The sequence below is a fragment of the Sturnus vulgaris genome, chromosome 1 (assembly GCF_052056855.1).
Source record: "Sturnus vulgaris isolate bStuVul1 chromosome 1, bStuVul1.hap1, whole genome shotgun sequence".
Lineage (NCBI taxonomy): Eukaryota > Metazoa > Chordata > Aves > Passeriformes > Sturnidae > Sturnus > Sturnus vulgaris.
In genome coordinates, this window is record NC_142243.1 from 32496173 (window position 1) to 32513114 (window position 16942).

The 16942-nt window shown below is 39.8% G+C and overlaps 1 protein-coding gene across 1 annotated transcript; it reads right to left on the reverse strand.

The window, feature by feature from the left end:
* Positions 1-10689: 10689 nt before the first annotated feature.
* Positions 10690-14296, reverse strand: NPVF (neuropeptide VF precursor). Its single transcript, XM_014893684.2, has 3 exons — positions 14106-14296; positions 11930-12302; positions 10690-11056 (listed from the first exon to the last, which is right to left on the reverse strand). Exons 1-3 carry the CDS (start codon positions 14244-14246, stop codon positions 11049-11051), a joined length of 522 nt encoding a protein of 173 aa, XP_014749170.1. The 5' UTR covers positions 14247-14296; the 3' UTR covers positions 10690-11048.
* Positions 14297-16942: the final 2646 nt, after the last annotated feature.

Sequence of the window (16942 nt, forward strand, 5' to 3'; positions counted from 1 at the left end):
GCAAGGGTCTGTTCCATGAGAGCAGTGCTCTCTGGACACAGTCCAGTGCATGCACAAGGGCCCACACTGTCTGTCCAGGTCTGTTCCCTGGCAAACTGGCCCAATTCCTTGGCAGAAGACTCCAAAGGGATTTTAGCTCACTGGCCAAAACCACCCACAAAGGAAATCAGTAGTTTCCAGGATGATATCTCTCCAAAGCAGGTGCCATCATCATACACATTTCAGCTCCAGAACTTTCAGAAATCCATAGTGAAGAGAATGAATTATCTCACTGGGAGGCTTTGCTGAGGAAAAGCTCCCCGTGGGAGGAAGTAGGAAGGTATAGGAAAATGATACATAATTATTTTGAGAAATGATACCTAAGTAAAAATTGATTTCTAAATGTAACAAATGTGCTTACAGAACCCTAAAGTAATATTATTCCAACACAGGAGACAATATTTGGAGATCAGCTCCTCTCTTCCCAGCCTTCATTGTCGGTCTCTTTGGAAGAAAAGTGTTAATAAGAAACTGTGTAGGGCTGAGCTCTCAACTAAGCTTTCCTTCTTATCCAGTGCACTGCACTGTGACTACACTGTGGTCTGTGTTCTGGTAGGATTTGACATCACAGCAAGAGGGTTTTGGGGATCTTCTGGAGCAGTACATAGGATGAGGCAGCTGGTGCTGTCAGCAGGTGTTTAGCTGTTGAATGGGGTCAAAGGATCTTAGAGCACACCTGGTACCTGGGATCCAAGACACACGTAGGTCATGTGCAGTTTTACCTCTCCTGAATAAAGCAGTAAATACAGCTACAAACCGAGACAGTTTGTTACAGAAAATTTGATTGGGAAGGATTTAGTGAAGTCATGTGGATGTTGGTTCAATCCTTGACAAACTGGCTGAGCCTAGGGGATTTCAAGTAAGGCAGGCAGCACAGCAGCAAGACTTCTGTGCCAATTTTTATTCCTATTCTTGGAGATACCAGTACTCTTTGCTAAGGTCTTGTGTGGGATGTTCACACCATCCTTCAAACCAGTTGGAGCTGGCCACCACTGGTGGAGTTTGGATTCTGGTTAGTTGGCTTGCTGGATGTTTTTGCCTTCATGTGTTTGGCAGACATGGTGATAGATTTTGATCAGTTTTACTTTCTTCTGCTGACCTTTTCTCTCAATGTGTTTTTTGTTTGGCTTGAATTGGTATCAAAAGAAATGGATGTATTTGAAAAGAGTGTTCTTTCTGTTGTTTATTTTTTTCACCAGTGAGAGCAGAACTAGCTGGAGGTCCTCCTTTTCTTGAAAAAGCAGTGTGAAAAAATCTGGGAGCACATCTTTTGGCAGGTGATAATACATAAATAGCTTTTCTGAATACCTATTAAATACACTATTGTATTATTAATAACCAGTCGAGCAAGTAATTGGTTTATTATGATTTTGAACCACTGATTTGTTTTTAACCTGGATGGCTTGGCCATCATATTAAAGTGAGCTAAGCTTTAATGTTTGTGCCATGTGCAAGTGATACAGCTGTACCAGTGATTTCCAGAGTTCACAAGTTTAATATATTCTGAAAAAAAAAAAATCATTTCATTATGTCTTTTTCATGCTCCATCTTACTCTAGAGCTGAATGTTTGGAAAGGCTCAGCAGAATATTTTCCTTCATTTCATTAATTACTCAACTGTTGAAAAATGTCTGTTATTTCCTTCCAAAAATATACTGTGGAAGAATTAGAGTTGTGGTTTTAAGATACAATGGGAATGAGCTACCTCAGCTGTTATTATAGAGGGTGTGCTGACTGGAAGAAAAAGGCTTAGGACATCAGTTCTGCACTCCAAATCTTCACACAAAAAGGTTATCCCCCACATGTAAATCTATCACTACCTAAGTTGTGTGTTTCACTGCCACCTGTATCTCCACATTACTGAATTTATTTGGAAAAAAACTGATTGGGAGGAAGAAGGTCCTTGATACATCTCTGTATAGCTCCCTTACCAGGCTGCAGTGGATATCCTGTGCTGATGGAGCAATGGTGTCAGGGAAAGATGGATATCACAAAATTACAGAATGCTTGAGGTGGGAGGGAACTTCTGATGGTCACCAAGTGCACCCCCTACTCAGGCAAGGCCACCTAAAGCAGGCTACCTATGACCGTGTTTCCAAGGAGGGAGACTTTACACTCTCTCTGGGCTCAGTCACCCTCACAGTCTAAAGTGCTTTCTTATGTGCAGATGGACCATCCTGTGTTTCAGCTGGTGCCCATCACCTCTGGTCTTCTCACTGGGCACGAATGAAAAGAGACTGGTTCCATTTTCTTTTCCAGGCTCCCTTCAGGTGTTTGTACATATTGATGAGATTCTCCTTGAGGCTTTTCTTCTCCAGGCTGCACAGCCTTCCATCAAATGAGAAATGTTCTAGACCTTTCATTAGCTTAGTGGCCTTTCACTGGACTTGCTCCAGCAGCTCCATCTCCTTTGTTCTGGGGAGTCCTGAACTGAACACAATTCTCCAGATGTGGTCCCAATAGTGCTGAGTAGAGCAGAAGGACCACTTCCCTCAAACTGCTGTCCACTCCTCCTCATGCAGTCCTGGATATTGTTTGCCTTCCTTCTAGTAAAGGCAATCTGTTGGCCCCTGTCCAACTTGGTGTCCACCAGCACCTCCAGTCCTTCCTGCTTTCCAGCTGGTCTGCTGCAGCACATGCTCGTCCTCCTTGCAGCATGGGGCTGTTCCTCCCTGCATGCAAGATTTTCCATTTAGCTTTGTTGAACTGCACGAGTTGTTGAATTGCATGTCAGTCCATTTCTCCAGCCTGTTCAGATCCCTTTGGTTGGCATCATGACCCTTACAACTTTCTATCATCAGCTAACTTGCTGAGGATACACTCTGCCCCATCACCCAGATAATTATGACAACACTGAGCAGGTCTGTCCCCAGTATTGATTCCTGGGGTACATTGCTCATTGTTGGCCTCCAATTAGACTTTGTAGCTCCAATCATCCCCCTGGGCCCAGCAATTCAGCCAGTTTTCATTTGCATTCAGGCCATAATTCAACATCTATGTGTGGATCTATGGGGAACAGTGTCAAAAGCATGACTTAAGTCAAGGTAGACAGTGTCCATTGCCTGACCATGGCTGTCATTTCATTGTAGAAGACCATTAGGTTGATGATACTTTTACTTTCCCTTGGTGAGTCCATGCTCCTTATCATCTTGTCCTTTGAGTGGACACCACCTGGAAGTGGTTTCCAGGATGAGTGGCTCTGTACCTTCTTCGGGCTGGAAATGAGTTGGACCGCCTGTCGTTCCGTGGCTCCTTCTTCCTGCCCTTTTCAAAGATACAAATAGCATTTGCTTTCTTCCAGTCCTCAGACATGTCACCATGTTACCATGATTGTTCAAGGTTTAGAGTGGCCTCAAGACACCAGCCAGCTCCTTCAGCATGCTCCCCAGCAGGGCCCATAGACTCGTGTGTTTTAAAGGCTTTTCAAAGACTGCTAAATAAAACACACTTGTGCTTTTGGTCCCATCTTGTGTCATGAAGAATACAGAGAATAAACTTGTCAGAACCAGTTCTGTGTCTAAAATGCTGTGAAGGTCAGAAGTCAAAAGCAGGAATGAGTTGGTATTAAGAAATATGATTATTCAAGAATTCTTCCCAAGGTATTCAGGAAACCTAAGAAAAGGTGATTTCAACCCAGTCCTAAAAATGACAATTACAAGCCTGACAACTTTACTACTCCAGTTATCTACCTAAGCATAGTAAAAGTGTCCTGCAGTGAGTTCTCCTTGTAATTGTAATTCTCCATTTCTACCTCTTTATGGTTTTTCTTGAGAGCTTGCCCACTGCTTTCCTCTCTTACTCCACTGCCCTGCTGATTGCTTGTTCCTATAATCCCCGACTCAAGGCCTGTCCAAGGTTGTTCCCATGCTCTTGCAGTTCTATGGAAGGTGGGATAAAGAAAACTATCCCTTTTGCTGAGGCAAAGAGAGAAAGGAGCTTTACCATAAGGAACTGAAAGCATAATCCACCTTCCTAAGCAAAATATTCTGCTCCCAGGGAATAAAAATCACTTGATAGCTCTCATAGACAAGTTAAATACTAATTTGTGTTTAGCTGTGGTACATATATGGTCTCAGGGCAGGATCTTATAACCTTCCCCTTGACTAATGCAGAAAAGATGAAGACTTGCTGAGGTAAGCCAATAGCGCCTCCATGCTGAAACTCAGTATGCTTCAGATGATGAAATGGGACAGAACCAGTGGAAACCAAAAACTGGAACATCGTTTCTAAGTGAAGAAAGCTACATTACCTACATAGTAGTGGGTCAAGAAAAGGTGAAGCCAGTGCAGATGAATAGGGTGAAAAGTAATTTATTTAATTCTTTTTGTTTTCCCCCATAATTTTGGTGGAAAAAAATAGAGAGATGTGAGCATTGCATTGAATAAGACAGAGACGTCATTCTCTGGAATTCTCACTGATTTTGATGGCCACAATATTGTGAGGGCAACAGATGCATTCGTATCCGAAAAGAGCCAAAGCAAGCTGTTAATTGAAGTGAGAAGTGATACATATTCTTATCCTTAAGCTGATATTAAAAGGCAAAAGTTAGAAAGCATTGATAAACAGGTTAATACAAACTGCAACAAATCCTCTCTTCAGGCTTTATGTCAAATGTCACTGTAATTTCTTTTTTAAGAATTTATTTGTTCTAGGAATGATTATTAAAAGACAGAAAGTTGAGATGACCAGACTTGTTAAGATTTCAATTTCATGAGATAGATTTTGTAAAGCTAATGCTGTAGTTTCCATTTTCCTAACTCCTCCAGGAGTTTGTCATACTAATTTACATCCCAGGTTCTCTAAGGGAATACACAATTCTCCCCAAAATCAGGCTTTACAAGGAATGTTATTTCTGCCCTCTCGTGGCCACGGACCATTTTGCAGTCTCACATCGACGAGAATTCCAGACTTGAATCGCGTTTCAGTAATTGCAAATTGCTTTTCTTTAGAGAACAGACATAAGTTTTGTATCTCGGAGTCAGTTTTCCTGTATAATATGTATATCTCTCATTTGACTGGTTGATTGTTTAAATTATCAAGTTATTTACATAAAATTCTTTTAGTTTATGTCATAGCCCAGATTATGAAGCCATGACTTGCATGTTACAAGAAGCAGTTAAACAGTTTTATTTTCTAACAACTGACGTTATTTTAGTTTTAGGGCCTGTGCCCCACTTTTGGTCTGTTCGCATGAAAAATGTTCTAAAATTGCATGCAGCAGCTTCTTCACAACCTCAGTGAATCTTTAACTTATTTATAAATTAAATTGCACTCAGTTTCCATGCCTCATCAATCAATCAATCAATCAATCAATCAATCAATCAATCCACTGATTCTATTGGAGTTACTTTAAATTTATCCCAGACTGTTGGCAGGATCAGACTACAAGGTCAATTTACATTTTAGAAAGATCCTATACAGTGTCAGGGTGACCATGTATGAATAGTGCTGTCCACTACAGGCTCACAGAGCATTGAATTGTTTCAGCAAAGGCTGCTGCTGCACATTTTCTGGTGGTCAAGTATCCAGAGACAGAGTAGGTAAATATGCATGCACAGTGATTTCTCTTGTACTTATTAGCTGGTGAGGGTTTGAATCAGAAATTTTGCAGCACACATGTAAGAGCATATAATGCAATAGTGATTTAAGACAAAAGTGTTACCTAAAACAAGAACAGATTATTCACTGTCAAATAATACTAACAAATGAGAATATTTTTCTGTTACATGTTGGAAAATGGGGAAACAACCCCATGACTTTATACATTACCTGCAAACTTTTTCCTATGAGCTCCTTTTCAGTCAGCCCAAGTTAGTGTATCCTCATCTTGATAATTTCTGGGGTAACTAAGAAAATCACTACTGCACATGGTGTGCTAGTGCCAAACTCTGCACTGTCTGCGCTTAGCAGCAGAAGGAAATAAGACCTAGAAAGAATTTATCACTAGTCACACATCTGAGACGAGGGTGGGTTCTGAAATCCTCCAGGCCCCCCTGGATTCATAAAATTGTATGCAGTATAAATACGTGCAAGAACATATTTGGTAGGAAATGTCTTGAAATGCAGAACTTCCAGAAACATGCAGAGGTGGCTGAGCAGACACAGGAAGAATCTTCTGAAATCTGTCTGCTCTTTTCCCCTCCCCTGCTCTTTCCACAGACTGACACATCAAGAGCAATTCAGAATCACCTGGTTTGCACCTCTTTCAAGATTCCATAAGCCATATGTGATCCCAGTATAACTGCACTATAGGCTTCTCTGGAGTACCTCTACTGGTATTTAATTTCTTCACAGGAATCTAAATTGAACTTCTGACTTTTCTTTCATAGCTTCCAAAAGAAATCAGCTGCTGAATTTGCCTGTACAATTTTGTTTGAAATGTATCTTGAGGGACAGGCAAACCTGCACCTCTCAGAATTAATGATGGTCTCTAAAGGCAAGTAGGTACTTAGTCAAAATGGTAACTACACTCAAAGACAAGCTCAGCACCAAACATGTGCTTTTATGTTTTTCTTGAGCCACTCTCTTCAACAGCAGAGTTCAAAGAAAGTTTATCTCCATTCTTTTACAAATAAATTTCTCCATATTGGCCATAGAATAAATTCCAAACACTTTTATTGCCCCAAGATCTGGATGTATTTTGAGTTAAGCAGCTAAGGGAAGGAGTTGATTTTTAAAAGCTCCCCTCTGTTCTCCCTCACTAATTCATCTGAATAGGAAGTGCTCCAGGTTTTGGAGCAGAGATCCCCCTGCACCCTGCAGACCCCGATGAGGCAGGCTGTCCCCCTACATCCCATGGAAGAACCCATGCCAGGCAGAAAGAGGCTGTGACCCATGTAGGAAGCCTGTGCTGGACCTGTGACCCTGCAGGGGACCCACACTGGACAGTCTGTTCCTGAGGGACAGCACCCCATGGAAAAGACTCATAGTGGAGGAGCCCATGTAGGAGTGTCTCCAAGAAGAGGGACCCCATGTTCTAGCAGAGAAATGGTGTGAGGAGTCCTCTCCCTGAGGAGGAAGGAATGGCAGAAACATCACTTGATTAACTGACCCCAACCCCCAATCCCCATTCCCTGCACTGCAGCGGTGGAGGAGGTAGAGGCAGAGAATTTGGGAGTGATCTTCCTTATCTTCCCTCATGAGACATTTGTTATGCTTTTTTCTTAATTGTCCAGCTGAAGATGGAAGTGATATGGTGGTTTTGGTCGGCTCCTTGTGTCCACCCTGGATCAGCTCACCACAAGCATCTCCACAAACTATAAATCTGTTTTCAACTAATAACTTTGATATAAAGCTCCTCAGAGACATAGGATGTACTTTGAACCTCAGTGATGCAAACTAATTTAATGTTTTCTTTCATGTGAGGTGGAGTGGCTTTAGGAACTAAAGGTCAAAACCCAAGCAAAGTTTTGGTTTACAGTATTCCTAATAGCCTCTGGTTTTGAACCACTTTTTCTCTATTACTTGTTACCTGTCTATGCACAAATGTGGTATTTGCAGACAGCTACATGGCTCTCTGTGCCCTACAACACTCACATTGCATTGTTGCATGTCTGTGCAGCTACAGTATGCAGCATGTGAAGTTTAGCTCCAGTTTCTATTATTTAGACATTTCTTTCAGTGTGGCTGAGGTATCAAATACATTTGAGGAGAAAGGAGATGATGTGATCCAACCTCCTGTTGAAAGCGTAGCCTAAAATAATTATCTGCTGAGGTATTGCTGTGTGAGACAAAGCAGTACTTGGAAGCCTCTGAAAATTTGGGATGTAGCAAAATGAATTTCCCTGTGCAAGGTTTTTCTGACCTATGTCTGTCTTAATCACCTGACTCCTTTTTTAAGGCCTGCAAACAGTGGAAATACCCTTCTGTTTTGCATTTCACTTTATGCACTATCATCATGTTGAAGGATGGTAAAAAAAGGATGGAATGAACTTGAATAGCATGTCATAAGTTTTGGGTTTAGAAATCTGTCATAACTATATACTTTTTTTCAATATTTTAAGTACAATGGTAGCCTACAGAGGTATCTGAGTTTTCTGAAAGCCAGTCTAGAATGTTTCTTCTACCAGTTAACTCTAGGGATTTAAGTGGATAATTTGTATGACAACTGTAAGAGAAACACATTTTTTGCTGTTTTTTACTACAATTTTAATTGGATACAGTTCTGAGTAAGGCCATAGGACTGACCTTCTGGCTAATCACTGCATAGGATACATTGTGCACAGATATGAAGAGATGAAAAATGTATTTTTCCCTATCCATTTTTCATGAGCTAAAATACACATAAAAGATACTGTAAGCCTCTCTTTTCTTTCCTAGTAGCACAAATTGTTCTCATCCAAACTGTGCTACAAAAGATCTGAGTGGCACTAGCTGAGGCCCTTCTACATTATGTCATCAGGAGAGCAGCACAAATGCAAATCAGGTGTCTGTGGCCACCAGTGTAGCTGTGCCTTTTGTACTTTTGTGGGTAGCACTACAGAAAGCATTTCCAATTCCTGCTAACAGGTGCTCTTAAACTTGGGGAAATTTTTAAAATGTCTTGCTTAAAGTTTGGAAATTTCTAGTGGTCTGTCATGACTAAGGATAGCCCAGTTGTCATATTTTAAAGAAAATGCAGAAAGCATTTACCCTTCTGAGGGTAAACCAAAAGTGTCACTTTACACTCCACTAAATCTGTCTAAATGATATATTGAAATCAACTCTATGATGAGCGTTTGGACTTATAAATTAATCAGTACATTGTCAGCTGTCTTCTCTATAAGCTTAAGTCAGAACTGAAAATAAACCTGGTGCTTTTTGCATGGAGACTTTAATAATAAGCATAAATATTACTTGTATGGCAAGGAAGGCTGGGAGCTCCTGAACCCTGCAAGAATTCATGCCAGGAAATCTCAGTAGTCTGTCAATTGATTTATTTGTGTCCTTTCCTTGCTTTTCCCCAATTCATGAATAATATCTGTGTGTGGATAATAAATAATCCAGTGAGTGATAGCTAGAGCAATGTATGTTGCCTGTTGTACCTCTTCTCCTCCTGTTGCACTATCCAGTGATTGTTTTCTTGGCTCATGTGCTCTCAAGCCAAACAGAAATTTTGCACAGTATAGCATAATTCCTACTTTATGTACTTTTCACCTAGCAGTTCCTCTGCTGAGGGAAAATAAATCAGTAGCCATCTCCCATATCCACGCTATGAAGCTTGCAATAAGAGGACAACTTAATTGTACCTGCTGCTGGGCCAATGTTTGGGCTTCTGCTTTCCTCCCACAGCAGCTATCATTAATGCCAATTGATGTGTACCCTTTCCCTGTTGCTAGGTGATATGTGCCTTAAAAAGACAGCTTCTATTGCTGCTCAGGGATTCTCACAAATCTTGTTTGCTTTTGGTTCACATGATGTGCAGTGAGTTTTGCAGGACCAGAAACACAGCTCAAAGTTCAGGGCATTTCCTTCTGCTGTCCATTTGACTGTAAATCACTTAAAGATCCTGTTTTTTCCGACTGAAGAATGAATGACACCTCTTCTGGTGGCAGGCAAGACTTCTACTTCATAGCCTGGATCTTTTACTTTCCCCACACATAATTCGTTGACCAGCGTCCTTCAGCATGGACTTGGCTGCTGTACCCAAGTGTTATACTGCAAAACAGGTCTTTCAACAGTGCTTGTTGGGTAAAGTGTTTTCTGAGGCTCAGAGAAAAACCCAAAGATTTATTTAGGACTCTTACATTCAGAAAGTGTAATCTCATTGGTTTTTATCTGTTTAGAAGTTCCTATCTCTTCGTTATTTCAGGTATGAGTGAGTAGAGAGAATAGATATTCTCAGGACTGTAGTCTGATTCATTTGGATTGAATTATATTCACCAGGCACAGGTTGAATAGTGTTGTGTTTCCTGTAGCCTCATCAACTTTGTGGAGGAATGGCGACTCAGCCTCTGTCCCATCTATGAATTTATCTGATCAATTTGATAGGGTTTTTTCCCAGGTTCATCTAAAGATATGTGGAATGTAAAGATATCTGGTTACTGGTTTTTCAGCATGAAGACTAAGACAAGAGACAGGAGAAGTAATAAACTCTCAGATACCCAAACCTTGAGGAAGAGGAGGCAACAGGACAGTAACAAAGGGCAGAACTCCAAGACCACTTCTTGATGGGACTCAAACAGAACCACTCAATGCCTTGAGGAGGTTCAGCCAGACACTGGATGGACACTGTGCATGGACACTGAGAACATGTGTGTGTGTGCTCTGATAGCAAATCTCAATCCATATCTGGAGAGCAGAGTGAGTGGTCTGACTGCCAGCAGCTGAGGAGTCAAAGGGACCTGGAGGTCTGAGGGGTAGGAACTGGAGAGAGACAAATTGTCTGGTTCCAAGCTATTGAACAAACTGAGCATCAAAGGGCTGCTGATGAAGGCACCCATTTGTGTGTGTGATTCTAATGTCAATTTACAGCTGGACTAACTGGTGAGCAGAAGAGATGTAGGAGCCAGCTGCCAGAGAGACAAGTTGCCTTTCAGATTTATGTCTAAGATGACCCATAAAGAGCAGGAAAAGTGTTTTCTCAACACTTGATTTTTTTTAGCTGCTTATGACACAAAGGCTATCAGCAGATTTTATCCTGCTTCTGATTGTTATTCATATTGTAGGCTCCTTTTTATTTGAATCATGCATCTTTATTAATTTTATGCTTCTTTTAATTCTGCTTAAAATACTTTAAATTACACAGGCATTGTTCCGTAATTCAGTTTTACAACCAATAGGACATAAGTAGCACAAAAATAAATAGAATTTATACTACATTGCCACTGAAGTAAGCTACTACAACAGTTATTACATATCAAGGATTTGTACAGAAAAAAACACGCTACGCATACATGAAGGCAGGTTTGCATTTCTATTCACACATTTCCTTTTCATGACCTTTAGTTTTGAAAACACATTGCAGCTTTTCCAAGTCTTTCAGATTCTGTCTTCATCATTTCATTCCAGTATTAATGTAACTGTTAGAATTCATATCCCTAAAAATACCAGACAAATAAAACAAAAGCTGTTATAATTAGGTGAGACAGTGAGAAAGGAATGAAAGGAATCAAATTAAATGAGAGAGCACCTTGGCATCTAATATATCCATTATCTTTTCTCGCCTGAACTTCTACTTTATGCATGCGTCAGATGGAGGCCAGGGGTAGCCAAATGAAACTTGGTTACAAGAAAAAGGGACAGTTCCAGTAAGGCAGCAGCTATGATAAGACGGACTGTTTTGAAGAGCTGGTTTAAATTATTCTTAGTAATAGCAGGAGATAGTTTTTCTATCCTGAAAGAAATTCTGAGGTGTCATAAAAAATTTTTCATGGTAATGTGGAATGAAAAATCAAAATGTCAAACATTGTCTCAGTAAGAAAATATGAAAAAAAAATAGGATCAGATGAGAAAAAAAAATTTCAGAATGCTGCTGTTCAGCTTGGAATTTTGTCTTTTTAAACTCTAATTTGCATTAATTTGGAAAATGGAAGAGTAATTTTTAGGTAAGTTTGTAATTTTATAGTGTTGAAATGGGATATTTTAATAATTCTTAACCTGCTTCACCGAAGCTGTACCTTTTCAAAATGAAACCTGATCTAAAAAATCATCAGATCTAATCCTGTCATATGAACATTTTCAGATTTGGCTATTTGGCACCTTCTCATTAGAAAAGGTTTTATAAAAAGATTCTTTACTACTTTTGATGAGAATTTTTGATTTGATGAACTGCAATCTCTCTTTTGGCAAATTGAACTCATATTGAAATGCTTAGGAATATTCCTAGAGGAATTCTAGCTGTATTTAATCATTGCTAACCTATGATTTAATATGCATTTTAATATGTGGCTTGAACACTTGTGTAGCATTACCTGGTTCAGATTCCTGAATGTCTTGAGGCAGATTGAAAACCAGTGACTTCCCAAATCTCTGTGGCAAATTTAGAAGTGACTGACTGGAACCTTTAAGAAGTGGAGATCTCCCAAGCCTGTGTAATACCTTTGGAGCATGATTAGGTATGTTCTCTCCAAAAGCTCTTCCAAATCTCAGGGGCAAATTAGCAAATGGTTTAATGCTTCTTTCTTCTGGGTAATTTCTTCCAAATCTAAGAGGTAAATTAGCAACTGAATTTGGCATCTTGCTTACTGTAAAAGGGTTCATTTTAATGATATCTTTTGATCCCCAGTCTTCCATTTCATCAAAATTGAGACTCCTCTGCTTTTCTTCCAAAATATTATCTTTAATCTAAAGAAAAATAAATTAAAAAAGGATATGATCATTTTATAGGGCACTACTCCAGCTACCAATGACACAAAGTATATAATTTCATACCTCCTTAAAAAGCTGCAGGGTAATGGTCTTATTTTTTTTAAATATGTAATGTTTTTTGGTTCTATTTGCTGAACTCCATTGTAATGTGAGCTCCTTCATATGGATTACTTAATATGCTGACATTGTCCTGCTTATCTTTTCAGAACTCTGACCACGAGGGCATATTTCCATATTAGCATCAGCAAATGGTTCAGCTCAAATGGTGTCAGTTGGAAATGTTTCTGGGCACAGGTGTCAGTACCTGTGCAATCAGTTAAGGTAGGACAGCAGTCCACATTTGCTAGTATCACCACCTGAAGTTCTCTGGAGGGGAAGATGCTGAATGTATTTAGTGACTTTACACAGACCCCAGTTCTTACTCATCGGGTCTGGATGAACAGGAGGATGGAACAAGCTATCTGAAGGTACAGATAATTTCTTCCTCAACATTGGGTGGATGCTTTGGACCCAATATCCATCCAGGCTAACAGACAGGGAAGGAATGGAAAGCTTTTGGGTCAAGTTCACATCACGCCTGTTCTGCCCTTGCAGCATAGAGGCTGCCCTGAGCTTTAAATGGCTTTACTCCTCCACTAATACACAAGATATATTGGGAGCTCCTAGGTTTCTAATTTTTGTGTAACAGCACAAAATATAGTTTCTGTGTCTATGCTGTCATACAGTGAAGAACTGAGTCTAGTATATTACCTGTCTCATGATGTAAAGGGCAGCTATTGACTGAAAAATAGCTTTATCAATATGACCCTTCTTATAGAGCAGTGTTCTTCCCTCGGCATATTGAAAATCACTTACTTATGTGACAAAAATAAGTTTCCAGTACTTAACAGCAAATATGTTCAAATACGGATTTAAATTTCAGTTAAAGACACAAATATTACTAATCCTAAATTCACTTCCTTATTCCTATTTGTCTTCCCTGTGAGCTTCTCCAGTTTCTGGCAGAGAATGGAAATGAGCCATTCGAGTTCATACTTCATGACTAAAATTTTAAATAAACTCTCCCTCTGATTTGCACCTGCACACTGCTTCTGGAAGTATATAAAAAAAATGAGCTAAAGTTTAGAGGATTTGACCAGCCTAATTGAAATTGTATTGTTTTTTGAAGGATGTTTCTTATACCCATGATGATAAGTCAAAAAGAGAGGTTGGCTCCTATTTCCTGGGGAGTATTTGCAGAGAAGACATGAAAAATAATACAGATGAAGTGTGCAAATCTCATTTGGCACCTATTGAAACATAATAAATGTGCAACCCTGCAAAGAAATTTTTATAGGCAATTTCCAGGGTAAATTTTTAAGACCATTAACTATATTAGATTTAAAATCTTCTCTGTTTATCATTATTCTTTGAGTATTAGAAGCACGCCTTTATTAATTTTGGATTAAAAATCTATCTGTTATATTATGTGCATAAAATGCCTGACAGGAATGTTAGTTGAGGATTCACTGTGTAAGTAAGAAACATTTCAGAAAAAGTCGCAGCCTAATCACAAAGTTGTACTGCAAGAAAATTGAAACATGAGTTGATTTACACAGTATGTGTGTTTGAGCAAATTAATTTCTTGAAAAGTCTTTCAACAAGCTTTTTTCATACTGCTAGTGCTGTAATGGTGAATACTGTAGAATGAGTTTAAGACAGCCTGTGCCAAAATATCCAGTGTGCTCAGGATCTGACCCACAGTTCCCCCAAACAATGTCACAGCAATACAGATCTTACCTCATAATATTTGTCATCATTGTCTTCTCTGCTCTGCAGCCTGGGCTTCATTGGTTCATTTAGGCACATGCTGTTTGATGTGAGAAGGACTACTGCAGCTAAAGCAAATAGAATAAACTTCTGGGTTAAAATTACTTTCATTTTTCTCTAGTTAAGCTTACTTAGAGAGCTCAGAATCTGTACAGAAAATAAAACTGCCATCTTTTTATATAATCAGAAAACAAAACAAATTTTTTTTCACCATGACATCAGTCTCTAAAGCTCCAATTCCCAGTATTAATTAGGGAAGTAATTTGAATATAGTTGAAGAATGTTGGGAATTTCTTTTGTGAAGCTTTTTAGACAACATAATTTCTTGTTAGGGACACGCTGACTTTACAAATATTTTCTTCTGGTGAAGTATGTCTTAATTAGCTAATTTTGAGAGCCACAACAGTAGGGATATACAATTGCCACAATGCTCCATGACTAGTACACAAAATCACCTTGTTTCTTTCTTTTTATCGGTGTCCTCAGAAGGACTATGAAAAGAAGCGTTCCCCATGTAAGCACTGTTCTGCTGAAACAATCCTTTTGGACCACAGAATGCTTGTTTATGCTTATGTACACCTAGGAACATTTGTCCCATTGAAATCAAGTGCTGTGTATTAGAGTTGCTGATCAGAACCTAAGAGATGTTGTGCATCAATGTGATCTATTGATGTCCATAGTGTCTATGCTCTAAATTTGACATATGAATTTGCATTCAGAATAGAACAGATACATACTTTTAAAACCCTACCTATAAGGTAAATTTTTAGAAACTCCAAAGGTTATGCTACATCAATATTTCTCAGGCCAAATTTCCAACAGCAGTTTTAAAAAAGGTATCTGCCACTTATCTGAACACAGTGAAAGCACTGGACTGCCCATGAATGTTCTGTCCCAGAAGGAGATTCAGGATGCAGACTAAACCTACCCTTAAAGCAGACACTGAATTGGTTGCTAGATAGGCTGGCTCACCAGCCTAATATTAGAAAAAAAGCATATTGTGTTGTTCTTCCATTTGTTATTCCTAAATTCTTGAACTGATTTAAATTAGCACTTAAAATCAGCCCCATATGGAGGAAATCTGATTGCTCGCATTAAGTGCTCACACTGAAAATTGGACTCTAGGCATCTTATTTTGCAATTCAGCACCAGAGTTGCAAAATGTCCATTCCATCACAGCACTAGCAGTGTTGTCCCAAGAGAACATGTTTTATGCTGTGAGCAGCATGGATAGTATGGACTCTTTATCTGTTGACAGTATGTTACTGTCTTTGCTGCACAGTGAAGCTGAAGGATTTGCAAGTAACCTCATTTTTTAATTAAGTTGGCTGTTTTGATGGGTCCATGTATGCAGTCATTTCTACCTTAGATTCCCTGAAACTGAGATCCTGAAAGCCATAAGCAACCTTGAGAAGGAAATCCCATTGACAGAGCTGGAAGTGAAAAGGGAACAATTTCTCTTAGATGAACTTCCCCAGGAGGAGATGGTGTCAAAGATTCTGCTCATTTTTATGTGACAGAGACCATCAGATTGCTAAAATAAATGAGAATGGTATCAGTAAGATAATTACGAGCTCCTGTGAGAAAAGAGTGTATTTTAATCATTTAGTGGCTTTTGTGTGTCACTTTGCTGTTGTACATTTACATTTAATTTACATTTTTACATTTACATTTTTGTAATCCTTGTTTCTTTGTGGTGTATAATCATTCTGGCCCTGGCTGCCAGCAAAAAAGATTGGGTTCAAAGACCATAGAATCGTAGATGATTTTGAGTTGGAAGGGACCTTAAAGATCATCTTGTTCTAACCCCCCATGCCATAGACAGGGGCGCTTTCCGTGGATCAGGTTGCTCTGAGCCTCATCCAAGCTGGCCATCCACTTCCAGGACATCCAAAGCTTTTCTTGGCAACCTGTTCCAGTGCCTCACCACCCTCAAAGTGAAGAATTTCTTCCCTATATCTAATCCAAATCCACTCTAAGTTTAAAGCTATTCTCCCTGGTCCTTTCACTCCATGCCCTTGTATAAAGTTTCTCTCCAGCTTTCTTGTAGGCTCTCTTTAGGTACTGAAAGGTGCTTGAGGTCTCCTTGTAGCCTTCCTTTCTCCAGGCTGAACAACCCCAAATCTCTCAGCCTGTCTTCATAGAAAAGGGTCTCCAGCCCTCTGGTCATCTTCATTGCTCTCCTCTGGAACCACTTCAACAGGTCCATGTCCTTATTATGTCAGTGAGCCCAGAGCTGGATGCCATAATTCAGGTGGAATCTCATGAGAGTGGAGTAGAGAGGCAGAGCCACCTCCCTCACCTTCTGGCCACACTTCTTTTGATGCAGCCTGGGTTATGGTTGGCTTTCTGGGCTACAAGATCACTTTTCTGGCTCATGTGATGGGAGTAAGCACAGTTCTGTATAGTCTCAAGGGGCAGTGGTTCCCCTTGCATTCTCTGAGAATGTTCTACAAGGTGCTTTAGAGTGGGATGTGGTAGACAGGGAGGGCAAAGATACCATGCCAGTAGTGATTCATGAAGAGGGCTTGTATGAGCACACATAAACCATGTATGCAGGAAGTAAGAATGCACGATGATGCATTTTTCCTCAGAATGCCTTGGTATGAGCCCTCTTCTCAGAGTAGATGGCTTGTCTTCTGTTTTAAAATAATATTCATGGCAGGGAAATGGAATTCTGGGGATACCAAAATTTTGGTATTTGCAAATCTGAACCACATTCTTTGGGAAACAGAGGGAATAAAACATCAGTGGAGAAGACCACATCGTTTTAGTGTTCTGGAAGGTCAGGGGCAGCAATTGTCTCT